The sequence below is a fragment of the Loxodonta africana genome, chromosome 8 (assembly GCF_030014295.1).
Source record: "Loxodonta africana isolate mLoxAfr1 chromosome 8, mLoxAfr1.hap2, whole genome shotgun sequence".
Classification (NCBI taxonomy): Eukaryota; Metazoa; Chordata; class Mammalia; order Proboscidea; family Elephantidae; genus Loxodonta; species Loxodonta africana.
Genome location: NC_087349.1, coordinates 82,395,151 through 82,412,004, shown reverse-complemented (window position 1 = coordinate 82,412,004; position 16,854 = coordinate 82,395,151). Strand labels below are relative to the sequence as shown.

Below are 16,854 nucleotides of genomic sequence, written 5' to 3'. Positions count from 1 at the left end.
TTTAGGAAGCTGAGTCATTACAAAATTATAAAATTAATAGCTTCTGTAAAATACTGTCTCCCTTTTGCTGCATTACTTCTGCACAACTGAAAGTTTATATTATATAACTAATATTTATATTAGTAGTTTTAGGTTTCTTTCTAGGGTATGCTCCTTAAAAATTGTTATTAAACCAATGATTACATGAAGAGTAAATACAAAATAAAGTATAAAATGTTTTTTTTCCCAAATATTTGTTTGCTCAGAAACAAGCTAAAACACATCTTCCAGTAAGGTTACTCTGGTTAAGATTGAAGTTAAAAAATCACTTCAATAACATTTGGGGGGATTTGAAAAATTTAAGAGATATAATTTTATGAAGACAGTTCACAGATCAGCAACTACTCTAATATGTAATATGTAATTCTTAAATTTTTCAAAATTTGCTTTGGAAAAAGTACATGTTGGTAAATCTTCCCAGATATGTTTTCTGTCAATTGATAGGATATATTTTATTTTAAATTAGGAATGTCTGGAGTTTGGTGGATTTAATTATTTGTAATTACCCAGCTGTTGTCAGCCTATGGCCATTTTATGACAGTGGTATCTACTGTGTGGGGCAGGTTCAACTGTATATCTTCTCAAACACAGATTTAATGTGCTATTGATGAAACCATTACTAGAACCAGATTAAAGTCTGGCCTGATGTATTGGTCCACAGGGAGCTGTCAGACAGGAAAAGAGTAATTAGTATTCATTACTTCATACTCCACAACATTCCAATTATTAATGAACTTCAACTTTTGGACTAGGCTATATCTATCACAAGAATCTTCTCAGGCATTCATTATTAGGAAGAATAAACTAACATCGGTTTAAAAAAAAGGCCCTCCAAAACAAACAGAACTAAAATAAACAAAAACATTATTAATAGTTGAAAGCTTCCTGAGGGATGATTTTCTTGCAGGAGTATCAAAGTGTTAACTCACCGACATTTGAGAAATACAATAGAGCAAAGACATTCTGGGTGAATGTACCCACTCCACAATCCCTGTGAGAAGCTTTCCCCCCTTTTTCTTGTTTTCAACCTTGTCCTCACAACACAAAGGGAAACACATTTGTAATCCCGCAAGGTAATCTTACAGATAGTGCAACGTAGTATGTACACGGAGAAGGGGATAGAAAAATCAGTTAAAGTGTTCATTGTTGGAGATCAGAATAAGGAAGATCCATTAGAAAATTTACAAATATGTGGATTAGTTTGAGATATAGCCAAAGTAAGGTCAAAGTTTTCCTGCTTCTCAGCGATTGTAGGTGATGGTTGCACAACACAGCTAATGTAACTGATATCACTAAATTGTATACCTGAAAAATGTTGAATTGATAAACATAAGCATTATTTTATATTTTTTACGACAATAAAATTTTTTGGTTTCTGTTATTGCAAATGAGTGTCTCTATTATTAAACAGAACTGTATCATTTTCCTATTTTCTTTCATATTGTTTTCTCCCACATTTTATTTACTGCATTAAAAGAAATAAAAATATTCATATTTCAACAAATCCATTTTTATTTTTCCACATCCCTTTCTAGTTTGCATATGTACAAATATATATATATTTACAAGTTTCTCATTTAATAAAAGTTAAATAAAGCAACAAAAGAGGATTGCTTTATTTTAAACATACTTTGCGTCAAGTGGAAACAACAGTCACCAAAATATCAAACTTGATTCTGAAGTACTTTTTAAGCTTTTATAAACAAACACTATTCTTAAAACTTAGAATGTCCTCAAGTGTTTCCATTAAAAAATAAAAACCACAAACCAAACCCATTACTGTTGAGTCAATTCCAATCATAGCGATCCTATAGGAAAGAGTAGAACTGCCCATACGGTTTCTAAGGAGCGGCTGGTGGATTTGAACTGCCAATCTTGTGGTTAGCAGCTGAGCTCTTAACCACTGTGCCACCAGGGTTAGGAGGTGGAAATAGTTCCTCATAGGAAGAGGTGGCTGATAGTATTAAAGACAAGAATCTTTTGTATTATAAAAATAGCAGAAGAGTCAAAGTCCCTAATTCAGTTAGCTGAAAGACTGACTCTACCTTGCTTATACATTACAGGTGAGCATGTAAATTTGTACAAACACTTTGGAAAAAAATTTGGCATTGTCTTTTAAAACTGACTGTGCACATACTCTACAACTCAACTATTCCACTCCAGAGTATAAATTCTGAAGAACCTCATATTTAGTTGTTTCTTAATATTTGCATATGGAACCTGCTATAAAAACCAAAACCAAACCCAGTGCCGTCGAGTCGATTCCAACTGATAGCGACCCTATCGGACAGAGTAGAACTGCCCCATAGAGTTTCCAAGGAGCACCTGGCGGATTCAAACTGCCAACCCTTTGGTTAGCAGCCGTAGCACTTAACCACTATGCCACCAGGGTTTCTAATCTGCTATAGTGCCAGAAATAAAAGTCTATGCTTTTGTTATTTTGTTTTTATTTTGGTTAACCATCTCTTTAAAGGCACACAGTATATGATTTCTATCCTTAAGAAACTTGGAATCTAATTAAGGACATAAAAGAATAAAAAAAAAAAGAGTTTAGCATAGTTGTTGTTTTTAGGCGTCGTCGAGTTGGTTCTGACGCATAGCGACCGTATATACAACAAAATGAAACACTGCCTGGTCTTGTGTCATCCTCATGATCGTTGTTATGCTTGAGTCCATTTCTGGAGCCACTGTGTCAATCCGTCTTGTTGAAGGTCTTCCTCTTTTTTGCTGACCCTCCACTTTACCAAGCATGATGTCCTTCTCTAGAGACTGGTCCCTCCTGATAACATGTCCAAAGAATGTGAGACATTGTCTCACCATCCTTGCTTCTAAGGAGCATTCTGGCTGTACTTTTTCCAAGACAGATTTGTCCACTCTTTTGGAAGTTCATGGTATGTTCAATATTCTTTGCCAACCACCACAACTCAAAGGCATCAATTCTTCTTCAGTCTTCCTTATTCATTGTCCAGCTTTCGCATGCATGTGAGGCAACTGAAAACACCATGGCTTGGGTCAGGTACAGCACCTTAGACCTCAAAGTGACGTCTTTGCTTTTTAACACTTTAAAGAGGTCTTTTGCAGCAGATGTGCCCATTGCAATGTGTCTTTTGATTTCTTGACTGCTGCTTCCATGTAGATCCAGGTAAAATGAAATCCTTGACAACTTCAATCTGTTCTCTGTTTATCATGATGTTGCTTACTGGTTGTATGGGACACAAATAAAAGCAAAATGACCCAGCAAAGAATTTCTATGTATGGGAGGCATTAATTATGGAAAATTTCCTGGATTAAATAACGGCTTTTTTTTTTTTTTTTTTAAATGAAGTGAATTTTGGGTTCGTGGAAAGAAAAGGTAAGTTAAACGGCACAGCATAGGAGGGGGTTATCTGTATGAAGAAGTAAAGAGAAAAAGGGGTTGGTAAAAGGAAGTGCAGAAGTAACAAGCATCTGTGGGTTTCACTGGAGAACTTCAATTCAATATAATAGGCAACTGAGAAATCTCTATGGGTTCTTGAGCAGGTGAGTTATAATTATGATAACAGATAATTATAAACGATGTTGGAAAAAGATTATTTTTGTCACTCTTTGGGTTGGAGAGAAATGAACAGAGAAAGGATGCACAATTATTACTTTGGTAAGTATAAAGAAATGAAGGGCTGAACTAGATTGGAAAGTATAACAATGAAAGCGTAGATTCCAAAACATCGATGGGAAAATAAACATGGTTTGGGAAAAAACAGAATGAAAGACTTACAGTAGGAAGAGTAGATTGGAAAAGTAGCATTCATAACAGCTCTGCTAGAAGAAGGATGTTATTGTTGGTAGGTGCTGTCGAGTTGGTTCCGACTCATAGAGATCCTGTAGGACAGAGTAGAACTGCCCCAGAGGGTTTCCAAGGAGCAGCTGGTAGATCTCAACTGTCGACCTTTTGGTTAGCAGCCGAGCTCTTAACCACTGCACCACCAGGGCTCTCATTATCATATATCAATGACAGTTATTTGGAAAAGTTGGTTAAAAAACTAGGTTTCTACATATTAAACTTCATATACTCGTTACCATCGAGTCAATTCCAACTCATAGCAACCCTATAGGATAAAGTAGAACTGCCTGCATATGGTTTTCAAGGAGCAGCTGGTGGATTCCAACTGCTGACCGTTTGGTTAGCAGCCAAGTTCTTAACCACTGTACCACCAGGGCTCCAAACTTCATATAGTCATACAAAAAAAAAAAAAAAACCAAATCTGTTGTCGAGTTGATTCCGACTCATAGAAACCCTATAAGACACAGCAGAACTGCCCCATAGGGTTGTAATCTTTACAGAAGCAGAAGGCAACATCTTTCTCCCAAAGAGTAGCTGCCTGTGGGTTTTGAACCCCCAACTGTTTGGCTAGCAGTCGAGCACTTAATCACTGTACCACCAGGGCTCCTTTCACACAGTCACAGGGCATCTAAAAAGACATTATCTGAGCCCTTTCAGTCCCCATCTCTCATCTGTGAAGTGAGGATCTTCTCTGACCTTCTGACTGTATAGTCTCCCTAAACAATCACATTCCCCGGGATGGCTTAACTATCTCTCTATGTAGATGTTCCCCAATGTGCATGTTCAAACAAGATCTCTCTTACAAGCTCCATACTCACACGGGAACTGCTTTTTAGATTGACCTTTCGGGAATGAGTGTTACAGAAGCACCTCAATCTGAGTGTCTAATAAATAATTACCTGTTTCACTACATTTACTCCTCTTCCTATATCACATCTCTCTATAAATGGCACCATCGTTTAATCAAATTCTGGTGGCAGAAAACTTGGGATCATCCTTGGTGTCTTCCTTTTCTCTAATAACGATATCCAATTAACGGCATGCACTGATGACCTGAACTTGACAGTTCTTCTATTTGTCCTCTCCTCTCTATCTGTACTGCCGCTGCTTTAGTTTAGGCTCACGTCATCACCTACCTGTGTTATTGCAATTGTTTGGAAACGGGACTTTGGCTCCAGATCCATACCCCTTCAACCACTGCTTGAAACTGCCAACAGTATGACTTTTCAGAAACATAAATCTGTTCCCATTACTTCCAGAATGCTTGAGTCTTCACTAGCACCCCCACTGCCTCATGTTCGTGATTCTCAAGTGAAAAGACGGAGACTCTAGATTCATTACTTCAGAATGGCACACCTTTGGCCAAAACCATTACTGTTGTCAACTACTGTGACTGGCAGCAATAAGCCTCTTCAGTGTTTTGAGGAAAAAATAAGAATTATTGACCTCTAGGAAAAAGGCTAACCTGTCGGCCATGGATACCCAATGACATCCAGGCTCTGGGCCCTGCCCACCTTGGCAGTCTTTTCTCTCCAGTCCGCACTCTCTGCCCTTTCTCCCCAATTCACAACTCTTCACCCATCTGGATTCTATTCCAGTTCCCTAAACCTACTGGGCTGGTTCATGTCTTTTTGTCTTTGGTATGAGTTCCGTCTGTCTAAGATTGTCCTCCTCCAATTGTTTAGCTGACAAATGTCTATTCATCTTTCAAGATTTACACTAACTGTAAATGTAAATTGAATATAGTTCTTTTTTTTTTTCAATAAAGCCTTATCCAGTCTACCATGGAATGCTCCCTGCCATGTATACATCTATCATCACAAGGTGGCACTGCATTGCATTTACTGCTTCTAGGTCTAGCTTCCCCCGAGGAAAAACAGACTCCTTAAAGGCAGGGTCTGTACCTTAATGCCGAGTATCTGGGTGGTGCAAATGGTTGAGTGTTCAGCTATTAACCAAAAAGTTGGCAGTTCGAACCTACCCATAGGTGACTTGACAACCTTGTTGCATTCTGAATCCCCAGCCTCTAGCATAGTGTCTGGCATATTGCAATACTCAGTGAAGGTTTGTTCAATGACTGACAGGGGAGTTTTTACGGACTCCACTAGCTCACACATTCTCTGGGTTAAGATGCTCTAAAAACATGTGAACGGGAGAGGCATGTAGCAAAACTTGGAAATACCGATCTAAAATTCATCCTCATACAAGTGGTTGTCCCCACACACAAGCATTTAGGTTTCAGGATTGGTAATAACTGCAGGAAATAAACACCATTTGTTATGTTCTTACAGCTCATTTTCAATTCTCTTGCCTTTTAAAAAATACTGGAGTGATATGATCAGTTCTATAAAGCATAACAGAGAGTAGATATTCAGTGAACATTATTAATTTTGAATAAATCATTCTGACCTGATATGATAAAGACTTGATGCTCTATGCAAAATAATTTCAGTTTCTAAAATAAAAGTCTTCTGGAATGCTCACTGATGCTTAGCTACATCAACACTGAGGAAAAAATCATGACTCAAAATCACCAGTTTATGGAAATTTCAGCTTTTCACAAATCCAAAACAATATAATAGAGAGTCATTTAATTTCTTACACCTAAACTGTGTTACTGAAAGTCCAAGTTAAAGATCAGAGGATACATATTTCACTGAAAAAAAATTTAGGTTCTCATAATTGACTTAGAACCTTAATAACAAGGATTTCACTTTAGAGGCTTTCGAAATTATACACTATATTTTTAACACATCAGACACAGCTACAATTATATTTATGTTCAGAGTAACAGTTTTTCAAATGGCTTATTAGAATATTCTAAATGTGTGTCTGGGTAAATTTCAGTTTATTAAACAATTATAAGTTGTCAGTCACTCTAAATGGATTTACTTGGTGAGGTGTATGATAAACACTATACTAAAAAAAAAAAAAATTTTTTTTTTTGAATAAATTAGAGACTATTTAAAATAGGAGGGAGTCACCCTTAAGTAGGCCTATTTCCACTTACAACTGACATGGAACATCTAGTGATACAAAAGGAGATACACACCTTTGAAGCAGAGAGTGGGTGTTCAAGGAAGAAGTAGGGGTTGGGGAAGTGCTAGAATTATATTTCTGTGAAGAAAAACAGTAAAAAAAGAGAAGGAAATCCAGTGAAATAATGACTCTAGAGGATGTTGGTTTTTTTGAGTGAAGAGAGACAAAGAACTTCTGGAATGCCGTTTCCCCCTTCAGCCCACTCAGGTTTGGTTAGAGACTTAACTACATGCCTGACCATTCACACATTTGTAGAAAACTGACATAGTTAGCGGCGTCACTAAGAGTGTGTGGAGGGTGTGGACTACACTGGGTGACACTGTCAGAGGGGGTGACCCCAAAATGACTGTCTATAAAAATATCCCTGTAGTTATAACAACAAAAACATTTTTCTCAAGCCCAGCTTGCATGTATCAATATACTTACAAGACTAACACTCTGTGATAATTTACTTTTTGAACCTTCTAATGCGCTCCTGTCAGAGCTGTCATTATTACCCAATTACAATGATGCTTCAAATCATGTGGTTTGGTTGGCACATTCTTTGCTGCCGGTGTTTTTAGAGTCGCTGAGTTTGTCAAGTTTTCTGGTGTTTTAGCTACAATATTCTGGTAATTAGTATTTGTGAACCTATATCAATAGCTTTTTTGAGAATGAAGTAGTAATTAAAGGAAAAGAAGGAGTGATGCACAAGAATTATGATTTATGATTAACAGTACAAAAAACATTACTAAGCATTCTGTATGGTCTGGTATGGGAGGAGGTTCATGGGGAGGTGACACCAACCCTAGTGATGCCACTGGACTTACTGGCTCCTTGTAGATGCCCTGGGAGAATGTTCTGGAAAGTGTGGTACCCCAGGAGGAGGGCAGCCATTTGGAAAGTCATGTGTATTTTACCTGGGGGCGTTTCCCAGTTTTTGGTAGTTCCCCACTGGTGGTATGGGGATGATATTAGGGGCCCACTAATTGGGAGCCCTATATACATATAGGAGCCCTGGTGGCGTAGTGGTTAAGAGCTTAGGCTGCTAACCAAAAGGTTAGCAGTTTGAATCCACCAGCCACTCCTTGAAAACCCTAGGGGGCAGTTCTACTCTGTCCTACAGGGTTGCTACGAGTCAGAACAGACTGGATGGCAGTGGGTTTTTTGGGGGGGTTTAATAAGCTCTTTATTTGAATGGCTATTTTTAAAGTACTTTAGAAAAAAGTAGAACGTGTACAGTAAACCCATTATTTTGTGGAGGCTATTACCCCAGATGAGTTGAAAAAAAATAATTAGTACATTTAAAATCGATTTAAAAAATATCAATCAAATAATAGTACAACTGATATACAGGTAAGGCAAAAATGCTAAAAATGTTTTCCAAATTACTGAAGTTAGGGAAATACTGGCTTATAAAGGGGAAACTATTCTCAGTACATTTGTGACGATGCATTTTTGGGTCTGTAAGTCAGAAACTGAGTAAAACGAATCTAAATCCACCCAACAAATAGTCTAAAAGTCTGGATCATGCTGAGGTTGCTTTGTTTCGAAGCACAGGTGCCAGGGAATGAAAGCTCAGAGCTATCACCAAGAAGAGCCCAATAGATTGTGTATATCTTATGAGTCTAAGATTAAAAAAAAAAAAAAAAAGATACAGAGGCTGATAATCAAACTAAAATTCAGCACAAAACAAATGTTAAAAATTCAAGAAAACTTACTTTCCTTTTTTAATTGTGTTCCTGCCAAGCAGTGGATCGAGGACGGGATCTACCGTTTCATCAAGGTTTTCAATTAAGATGACATCTCCAAAGGCCAAAGCCGTTTCAATGGCATTCAAAAACCTTAAAATTCAGTTAGAATTGAGATAATAAAATGTAAGTAAGTACCGGAACGATGTTCAAAGTTATTTATATGATTAAATTATATTTAATTTAATGTAGCTATTTTAAGTGGGGAAACACTGGTGGCACAGTGGTTAAGTGCTACAGCTGCTAACCAAAAGGTCGCCAATTCGAATCCACTAGGTGCGCTCCTTGGAAACTCTGTAGGGGCAGTTCTACTCTGTCCTATAAGGTCGCTATGAGTTGAAATCGACTTGATGGCAATGGGTTTGGTTTTCTTTTTGGTTTATTTTAAGTGGGACATAGTCACTGAAAGAAGGCATTTTATAAAGTCATATTCTTCTACAACTGGATTACATCGACATTGAAGATCAGACTTTGAGATAAATTTTAGTCATATTTTCCAAGCAAAATTCAATAGTCAAACTAATAAATCCATCTGTAAATTGGTTATTTTTTATAATAATCATGGTGGAAATAAATGTAATTGACCCAACTGTCATAAGTTTAATTTTTTTAATGGATCATTTACTTTTCATTTAAAAATTCAAATTATATTAAATGCCTGTGGTTTCATCAAATGTCATTTTCAACTTGTAGGTTTAGTCATGTAAAGTGATGAACTATCATTTTATTTCATTCCCATTCTTCAATAAAGTCTCTCCTTACCCGTAATTTTTTTTCTCCAAGCATTCAGATAAACAAGGACTATATCTATATAACTGCAGAAATTCCTTATTTTAGTTTACATATGAAAAGACGAAAAAGGGCCAATTAAAATATCAATAGGTCTAAAATAATTTATTCATTGTTACCTGAACACCAACTACATATAAGATGGCTTTCCATTTATCAGACAGTAATGTCATGAGGACCCAGTGACAGAAAATCTCAGAATAGAATCAGTTTTCAAAACTGACATGTGAAACTTGACTAAAAGATTAAATTATCTTCAGAAATCCAATGTTGTGATTTGTCACCATGGTAAGAGCTTGCTGTGGGCAAAAATATATTTAGGAATATGTCTGTAAACATCATTGAGCCTATTGGTGCAGCTGACTATTCTTGTGCTACCATACACCAAACACTCTAAATGAGGCATCTAATAGATCATCTGTCCCTTCCTGGCCTTAGGAAATTCACATATTTTACTTTTCAGGTATAGTGTTTGTTCTGAACATCAAGATACTTTCTTCTTTATTTAACTAGACATCACCCAGCATAAATGTTTTTTCAACAGAGATATTATATAGGAGATTATTTATATGAACAAACAAAACAAAAACCAAACATGTTGCCACTAAGTCAATCCAGATTCATAGCGACCCCATGTGTTACAGAGCAGAACTGTTCCATAGGATTTTCTTGGCTGTAATCTTTACAGCTTTTTTTTTTTTTTTAATCTTTACAGAAGCAGATCACCAGGCCTTTCTTCCACGGTGCTGCTGGTAGGTTTGAACCACCAAATGTTTAGGTTAATAGTTAAGCGTAAATTGCTTGCACCACCCAGGGACCTTACAGATAAACAAGTAGCACCATATTGTAATATTTCCAAGTGGCAGAGAGGTCTAACAAATGCCAAGTCTCTATAAAAATTAGATCCACTTTAAAGCAGATAAACAGAAAGCCAGTCCTTCAGATTTCACATACCCTTTCTGGCCCGGATGTGTGACTTTAAGGTTGGCTCCATACTTATTCTTGATCCATTTAATTCCCTGTTGCTGGGGATCTATCATCAGGGGCCAGCGCTCACAGTGTGTTAGGATAGTGGCGTTTTCGGTTGACATCCTGTCACTGGGCAGTCCTTCGTTATTCCAGCCGGCAATTGTAGCATCATCCGTCAACATGGCAATCAAGTCCAAGCCTTCAGTTATTGGAATGGGAACCTTTTAAATTAGAGTTGAATGCAATAAACTGACAGTGTTGCAGAGGAGGGAGACTTACCACAACAGACAAGAAAATAAGAGACCAAAACTGGCAGGAAGTGACTCCAGGGGAACAAAAGTAAATTCTCTATGGACTCTTAGAAGCAAAATAAAATTCTCATCATCAAATAAGATTCAACCTGTTAAGGCCTATATTTCTCAGGATTCTGTCAATGTGGTACTCAACATCTGGTTCATTAACTGCTTCTACTTGGCTTCAGCTAAAAGGGTCTTTGTCCTATACATACATACAGTTATTTCAGTAAAGTAAGAGTGGAATTTAGCCACCAGGAAGTGGCAGGATAACAACTACATTTGCTTATGAATAATCAGGCCACATAAGCAATGCCAAAACGCGATATCCTGCTCAGGCATTTCATATTTTACTACAGGTCAACACTACAAGGAAATGACTTGTCTTCCTGGGATGGGTCAACAAAATGTATTCAGTCCTTGTGAACTCCATCAGCTTGCAAGTTGTGCCAAGGAACTTAGATTGAGAGATTTGCCTATACTGTGACTGTAGAAAGTAGCATTGCAAAGTGATGAGTTGTCTCCTTTAAAAGAGAGGGAGAACAAAAATCAGTTGGGCTTCTTTATACGAACAATGAGAAATCTGAAAAGGAAATCAAGAAAACAATACAATAATTAAAAAAGAAAAAAAAAATCCAAACCCGTTGCCGTCAAGTCGACTTGGACTCATAGAGACCCTATAAGACAGAGTAGAACTGCTCCCTAGGGTTTCCATGAAGCGGCTGGTGGATCTGAACTGCTGACTGTTTGCTTAGCAGCCAAATGCTTAACCCCTGCCAGCAGGGCCCCCCATTTAACAATAGTCCCTAAAAAATAAAATACTTAGGAATAAACCTAACCAGGGATATAAAGAACTTATACAATGAAAATTATTAAACACTGCTATAAGAGACTAAAAGAGACCTATATGAATGGAAGGACACTCCATGCTCATGTACTGGAAGACTTAATATTGTGAAAATGTCAACACTACCCAAAGTAGTCTATAGATACAATGTAATTCCAACAGCATTCTTTATTAAAATGTAAAAACTAAACATGAGCTTTAAATGGAAAGGAAAAAGGCCTCAAATAGCCCAAACAATCTTGAAGAACAACAAAGTAGGAGATCTCACACTCCCTGATCTCAAAACATATTATACAGCCACAGTAATTAAAACAGCCTGGTACTGGTTCTACAATTAAAAGATAGACAGACCAATGAAATATAATTGAGACTCCAGAAATACTGCATTTTTACTTAAGTAATGAGCACCTTCTATATTTGTTTGCCAACAGTGGCCTCCCTCTGTGAGGTATTTTTGTAACCACTGCTATGCCTTTTTTTTTTTACATGTTGCTGTAAACAAAATTAGCATAGTGGTACTTTCAAAAACACCTTGTGGAGGGAAGGCACAATTGGCAAAGAAACATAGATGGAGCGTATTATTTGCAAAAAATATGGTAAATCCATCCACTGATGGACAACTGATTTTCAACAAGGGGTCAAAATCCATTCAATGGAGAAGAAACAGTCTCTTCAACAAATGGTGCTGGCAAATTGGATATTCACACCATACGAAAAAACTAAGTCAAAATGGATCAAGGACCTAAATGTTAAAGCTAAAACTATAAAGCTCTTGGAAGAAAACAGAGGGGTAAAACTATAGGGCCTAATTAAAAAAAGTAGATTATCAAACACAACTACAAATACACGAACAGCAGAAGACAAATTAGATTAACTGGGACCTCATAAAAATTAAAGACTTATGCTCATCAAAAGACTTGATCAAATGATTAAAAAAACAACCTACAGACTGAGAAAAAATCTTCAGAAATGATATCTGATAAGAGTATAGTCTCTAAAATACATAGAAAACTTCAACTCAGTAACAAAAAGAAAGACAGACCAATTAAAAAATGGGCAGAGGACATGAACAGGCACTTCACCAAAGAGGACATTCAAGTGGCCAACAAATACATGAAAAGATACTTGTGATCATTGGAGAGATGCAAATCTAAACAGCAAGGAGCTATTATCTCACCCCTGCTAAAATGGTACTGATAGAGGAAAAAAAAAAGGAAACAAATTCTGGCAAGAATGTAGGGAGACTGGAACACTTATTCACTGCTGGTGGGATTGTAAAAGGGTATAATCACCATGGACAACAGTATGGTGCTTCCTCAAAACACTAGAAATAGACCTACCTTATGATCTCACTTTTAGATATACATCCTAGAAATCTAATAGAAGAGGCATGACCATACAAATGCACACCTGTCAACTGATGAATGGATAAACAAAATGTGGTACATACATATAATGGACTACTGTGCAGTCTTAAAGAAAAATGAGTTCTTGAATCATCTCACAACATGGATAAACCTGGAGAACATTATGCTGAGCGAAATAAATCTATTACAAAAGAACAAATATATGATCTTTTTTAAAAAAAATTTTTATTGTGCTTCAAGTGAAAGTTTACAAATCAAGTCAGTCTCTCATACAAAAATTTATATACACCTTGCTATGTACTCCTAGCTGTTCTCCCCCTAATGAGACAGCACAATCCTTCTCTCCACTCTATTTTTGTTTCCATTTGGCCAGCCTCTGAACCCCCTGCTGTCTCCTCTACCCTCCAGACAGGAGCTGCCCACAAAGTCTCATGTGTCTACCTGATCCAAGCTCACGCCTCACCAGTATCATTTTCTATCCCATAGTCCAGTCCAATCCCTGGCTGAAGAGTTGGCTTCGGGAATGGTTCCTGTCTTGGATTAACAGAAGGTCTGGGGACCATGACCTCTGGGGTCCTTCTGGTCTTTTTATGAGAATTTGAGGTCTGCGACCCACTGCTCTCCTGCTTCCTCAGGGGTTCTCTGTTGTGTTCCCTGTCAGGGCAGTCATCCGTTGTAGCCGGGCACCATCTAGATCTTCTGGTCTCAGGCTGATGGAGTCTCTGGTGTATGTGGCCCTTTCTGTCTCTTGGGCTCATGATTACCTTGTGTCTTTGGTGTTCTTCATTCTCCTTTGATTCAAGAAGGTTGAGGCCAATTGATGCATCTTAGATGGCCGCCTGCTAGCATTTAAGACCCTAGACGCCACTCTCCAAAGTGGGATGCAGAATGTTTTCTTAATAGATTTTATTACGCCAATTGACTTAGATGTCCCTGAAACCATGGCCCCCAAACCCCAGCCCCTGCTATGCTGGCCTTTGAAGGGTTCCATTTATTCAGGAAACTTCTTTGCTTTTGGTTTAATCCAGTTGTACTGATCTCTCCTGTATTGTGTGTCGTCTTTCCCTTCACCTAAAATAGTTCTTGTCTACCCCTCTTCCTCAACCCTCCCCACCCTCATAACCATCAAAGAATGTTTTCTTCTCTGTTTAAACTATTTCTTGAGTTCTTATAATAGTGGTCTCATATATTTGTCCTTTTGCAACTGACTGATTTCACTCAGTGTGCCTTCCAGATTCCTCCATGTTATGAAATGTTTCACAGATTCATCACTGTTCTTTATTGATGTGTAGTATTCCATTGTGTGAATATACCATAATTTATTTATCCATTCATCCATTGATGGGCACCATGGCTGCTTCCATCTTTTTGCTATTGTAAACAGTGCTGCAATGAACATGGGTGTGCATATATCTGTTCATGCTAAGGCTCTTATTTTTCTAGGATATGTTCTAAGCAGTGGGATTGCTAGATTGTATGGTAGTTCTATTTCCAGCTTTTTATGGAAGTGCCAAATCTATTTCCAAAGTAGTTGTACCATTTTACATTTCCACCAGCAGTATAAAAGTGTTCCAGTCTCGGAAGGGCTGACTTGTTAGGGGGAGAGCAAGTGGGAGTATGGAGTAAGGTGTATATAAACTTATATGTGACAGTCTGACTTGATTTGTAAACGTTTACTTGAAGCTCAATAAAAGTTAAAATATATATATATATGTATAAGATCTAAAAAAAAAAAAAAAAAGTGTTCCAGTCTCTGAAACTTTCCAACATTTATTACTTTGTGTTTTTTGGATTAATGCCAGCCTTGTTGGAGTGAGATGGAATCTCATTGTACTTTTGATTTGCATTTCTCTAATGGCTAATGATCGTGAGAATTTCCTCATGTATCTGTTAGCTACGTAAATGTCTTCATCAGTCAAGTGCCTCCTGTTCAAATCCTTGGCCCATTTTTTAATTGGGTTATTTGTCTTTTTGTTGTTGAGTTTTTGTAGTATCACGTAGATTTTAGAGAGCAGACATTGATCTGAAATGTCATAGCTAAAAACTTTTTCCCGATCTGTAGGTAATCTTTTTACTCTTTTGGTGAAGTCTTTGGATGAGCATAAGTGTTTGATTTTTAGGAGCTCCCAGTTATCTAGTTTCTCTTCTGCATTGTTAGTAATGTTTTGTATACTGTTTATGCCATGTATTAGGGCTCCTAGTGTTGTCCCTATTTTTTATTGCATGATCTTTATCATTTTAGATTTCACATTTAGGTCTTTGATCCATTTTGAGTTCGTTTTTGTGCATGGTGTGAGGTATGGGTCTTGTTTCACTTTTATGCAGATAGATACCCAGTTATGCCAGCACCATTTGTTAAAGAGACTGGCTTTTCCCCACTTAACTGACTTTGAGCCTTTGTCAAATATTAGCTGCTCATATATGGATGGATTTATGTCTGGATTCTCAATTCTGTTCCATTAGTCTATGTATCTGTTGCACAAGTTACCAGGCTGTTTTGACTACTGTGGCGGTATAACAGGTTCTAAAATCAGGTAGAGTGAGATCTCCCACTTTGTTCTTCTTTTTCAGTAATGCTTTACTTATCCGGGGCCTCTTTCCCTTCCATATGGAGTTGGTGATTTGTTTCTCCAACTCATTAAAAAATGTCATTGGAATTTGGATCAGAATTGCATTGCATCTATAGATCGCTTTTGGTAGAATAGACATTTTTACAATGTTAAGACTTCCGATCCATGAGCAAGGTATGTTTTTGCACTTACGTAGGTCTCTTTTGGTTTCCTGCAGTAGTGTCTTGTAGTTTTCTTTATATAGGCCTTTTATGTCTCTGGTAAGATTTATTCCTAAGTATTTTATCTTCTTGGAGGCTACTGTAAATGGCATTGATTCGGTGATTTCCTCTTGGATGTTCTTTTTTGTTGGTGTAGAGGAATCCAACTGATTTTTGTATATTTATCTTGTATCCTGATAATCTGCTGAACTCTTCTATTACTTTCAGTAGTTTTCTTGAGGATTCTTTAGGGTTTTCTGTGTATAAGATCATGTCATCTGCAAATACAAATACTTTTACTTCTTCCTTGCCAATCTGGATGCCCTTTATTTCTTTATCTAGCCTAATTGCTCTGGCTAGGACTTCCAGCACAGTGTTGAATAAGAGTGGTGATAAAGGGCATCCTTGTCCGGTTCCTGATTTCAAGAGGAATATTTTCGGACTCTCCATTTAGAATGATGTTGGCTGTTGGCTTTGTATAAATGTCCTTTATTATGTTGAGGAATTTTTCTTCTACTCCTATTTTGCTGAAAGTTTTTCTTGTGAATCGGTGTTGAACTTTGTCAAATGCCTTTTCTGCATCAATTGATAAGATTATGTGGTTCTTTATATGATGGATTACATTAATTGTTTTTCTAATGTTGAACCATCTCTCCATACCTGGTTTGACTCCCACTTGCTCATGGTGAATTATTTTTTTTTTTGATATGTTGTTGAATTCTATTGGCTAGAATTTTGTTGAGGATTTTTACATCTAAGTTCATGAGGGATATAGGTCTGTAATTTTCTTTTTCTGGTGTCTTTACCTGGTTTTGGTATCAGGGATATGCTGGCTTCATAGAATGAGTTTGGGAACATTCCATCCTTTTCTATACTCTGAAGTACTTTTAGTAGTAGTGGTGTTAACTCTTCTCTGAAAGTTTGGTAGAACTCTACAGTGAAGCTGTCTGAGCCAGGCTTTTTTTTTGTTGGCAGTTTTTTAATTACTTTTTCAATCTCTTCTTTTGTTATGTGTTTATTTAGTTGTTCTAACTCTGCTTGGGTTAGTTTAGGTAGGTAGTGTGTTTCTAGAAATTCATCCATTTCTTCTAGGTTTTCAAATTTGTTGTAGTACAATTTTTCATAGTAATCTGATATGATTCTTTTAATTTTAGTTGGGTCTGTTGTAATATCGCCCAGCTCATTTCTTAT

General features: G+C 37.1%; 1 protein-coding gene across 3 annotated transcripts in view; it reads right to left on the bottom strand.

The window, feature by feature from the left end:
- The window catches only part of DNAH11 (dynein axonemal heavy chain 11), a 361,390-nt gene that overhangs the window by 67,118 nt on the left and 277,418 nt on the right, over positions 1-16,854 (bottom strand). For all 3 annotated transcript variants that reach the window (XM_064290057.1, XM_064290055.1, XM_064290056.1), the window contains 2 exons: positions 10,372-10,607; positions 8,599-8,721 (listed from right to left, as the gene is read on the bottom strand). In XM_064290057.1, coding sequence (XP_064146127.1) covers positions 8,599-8,721; positions 10,372-10,607 — 359 coding nt within the window. The remainder of the gene's footprint in view (positions 1-8,598; positions 8,722-10,371; positions 10,608-16,854) is intronic.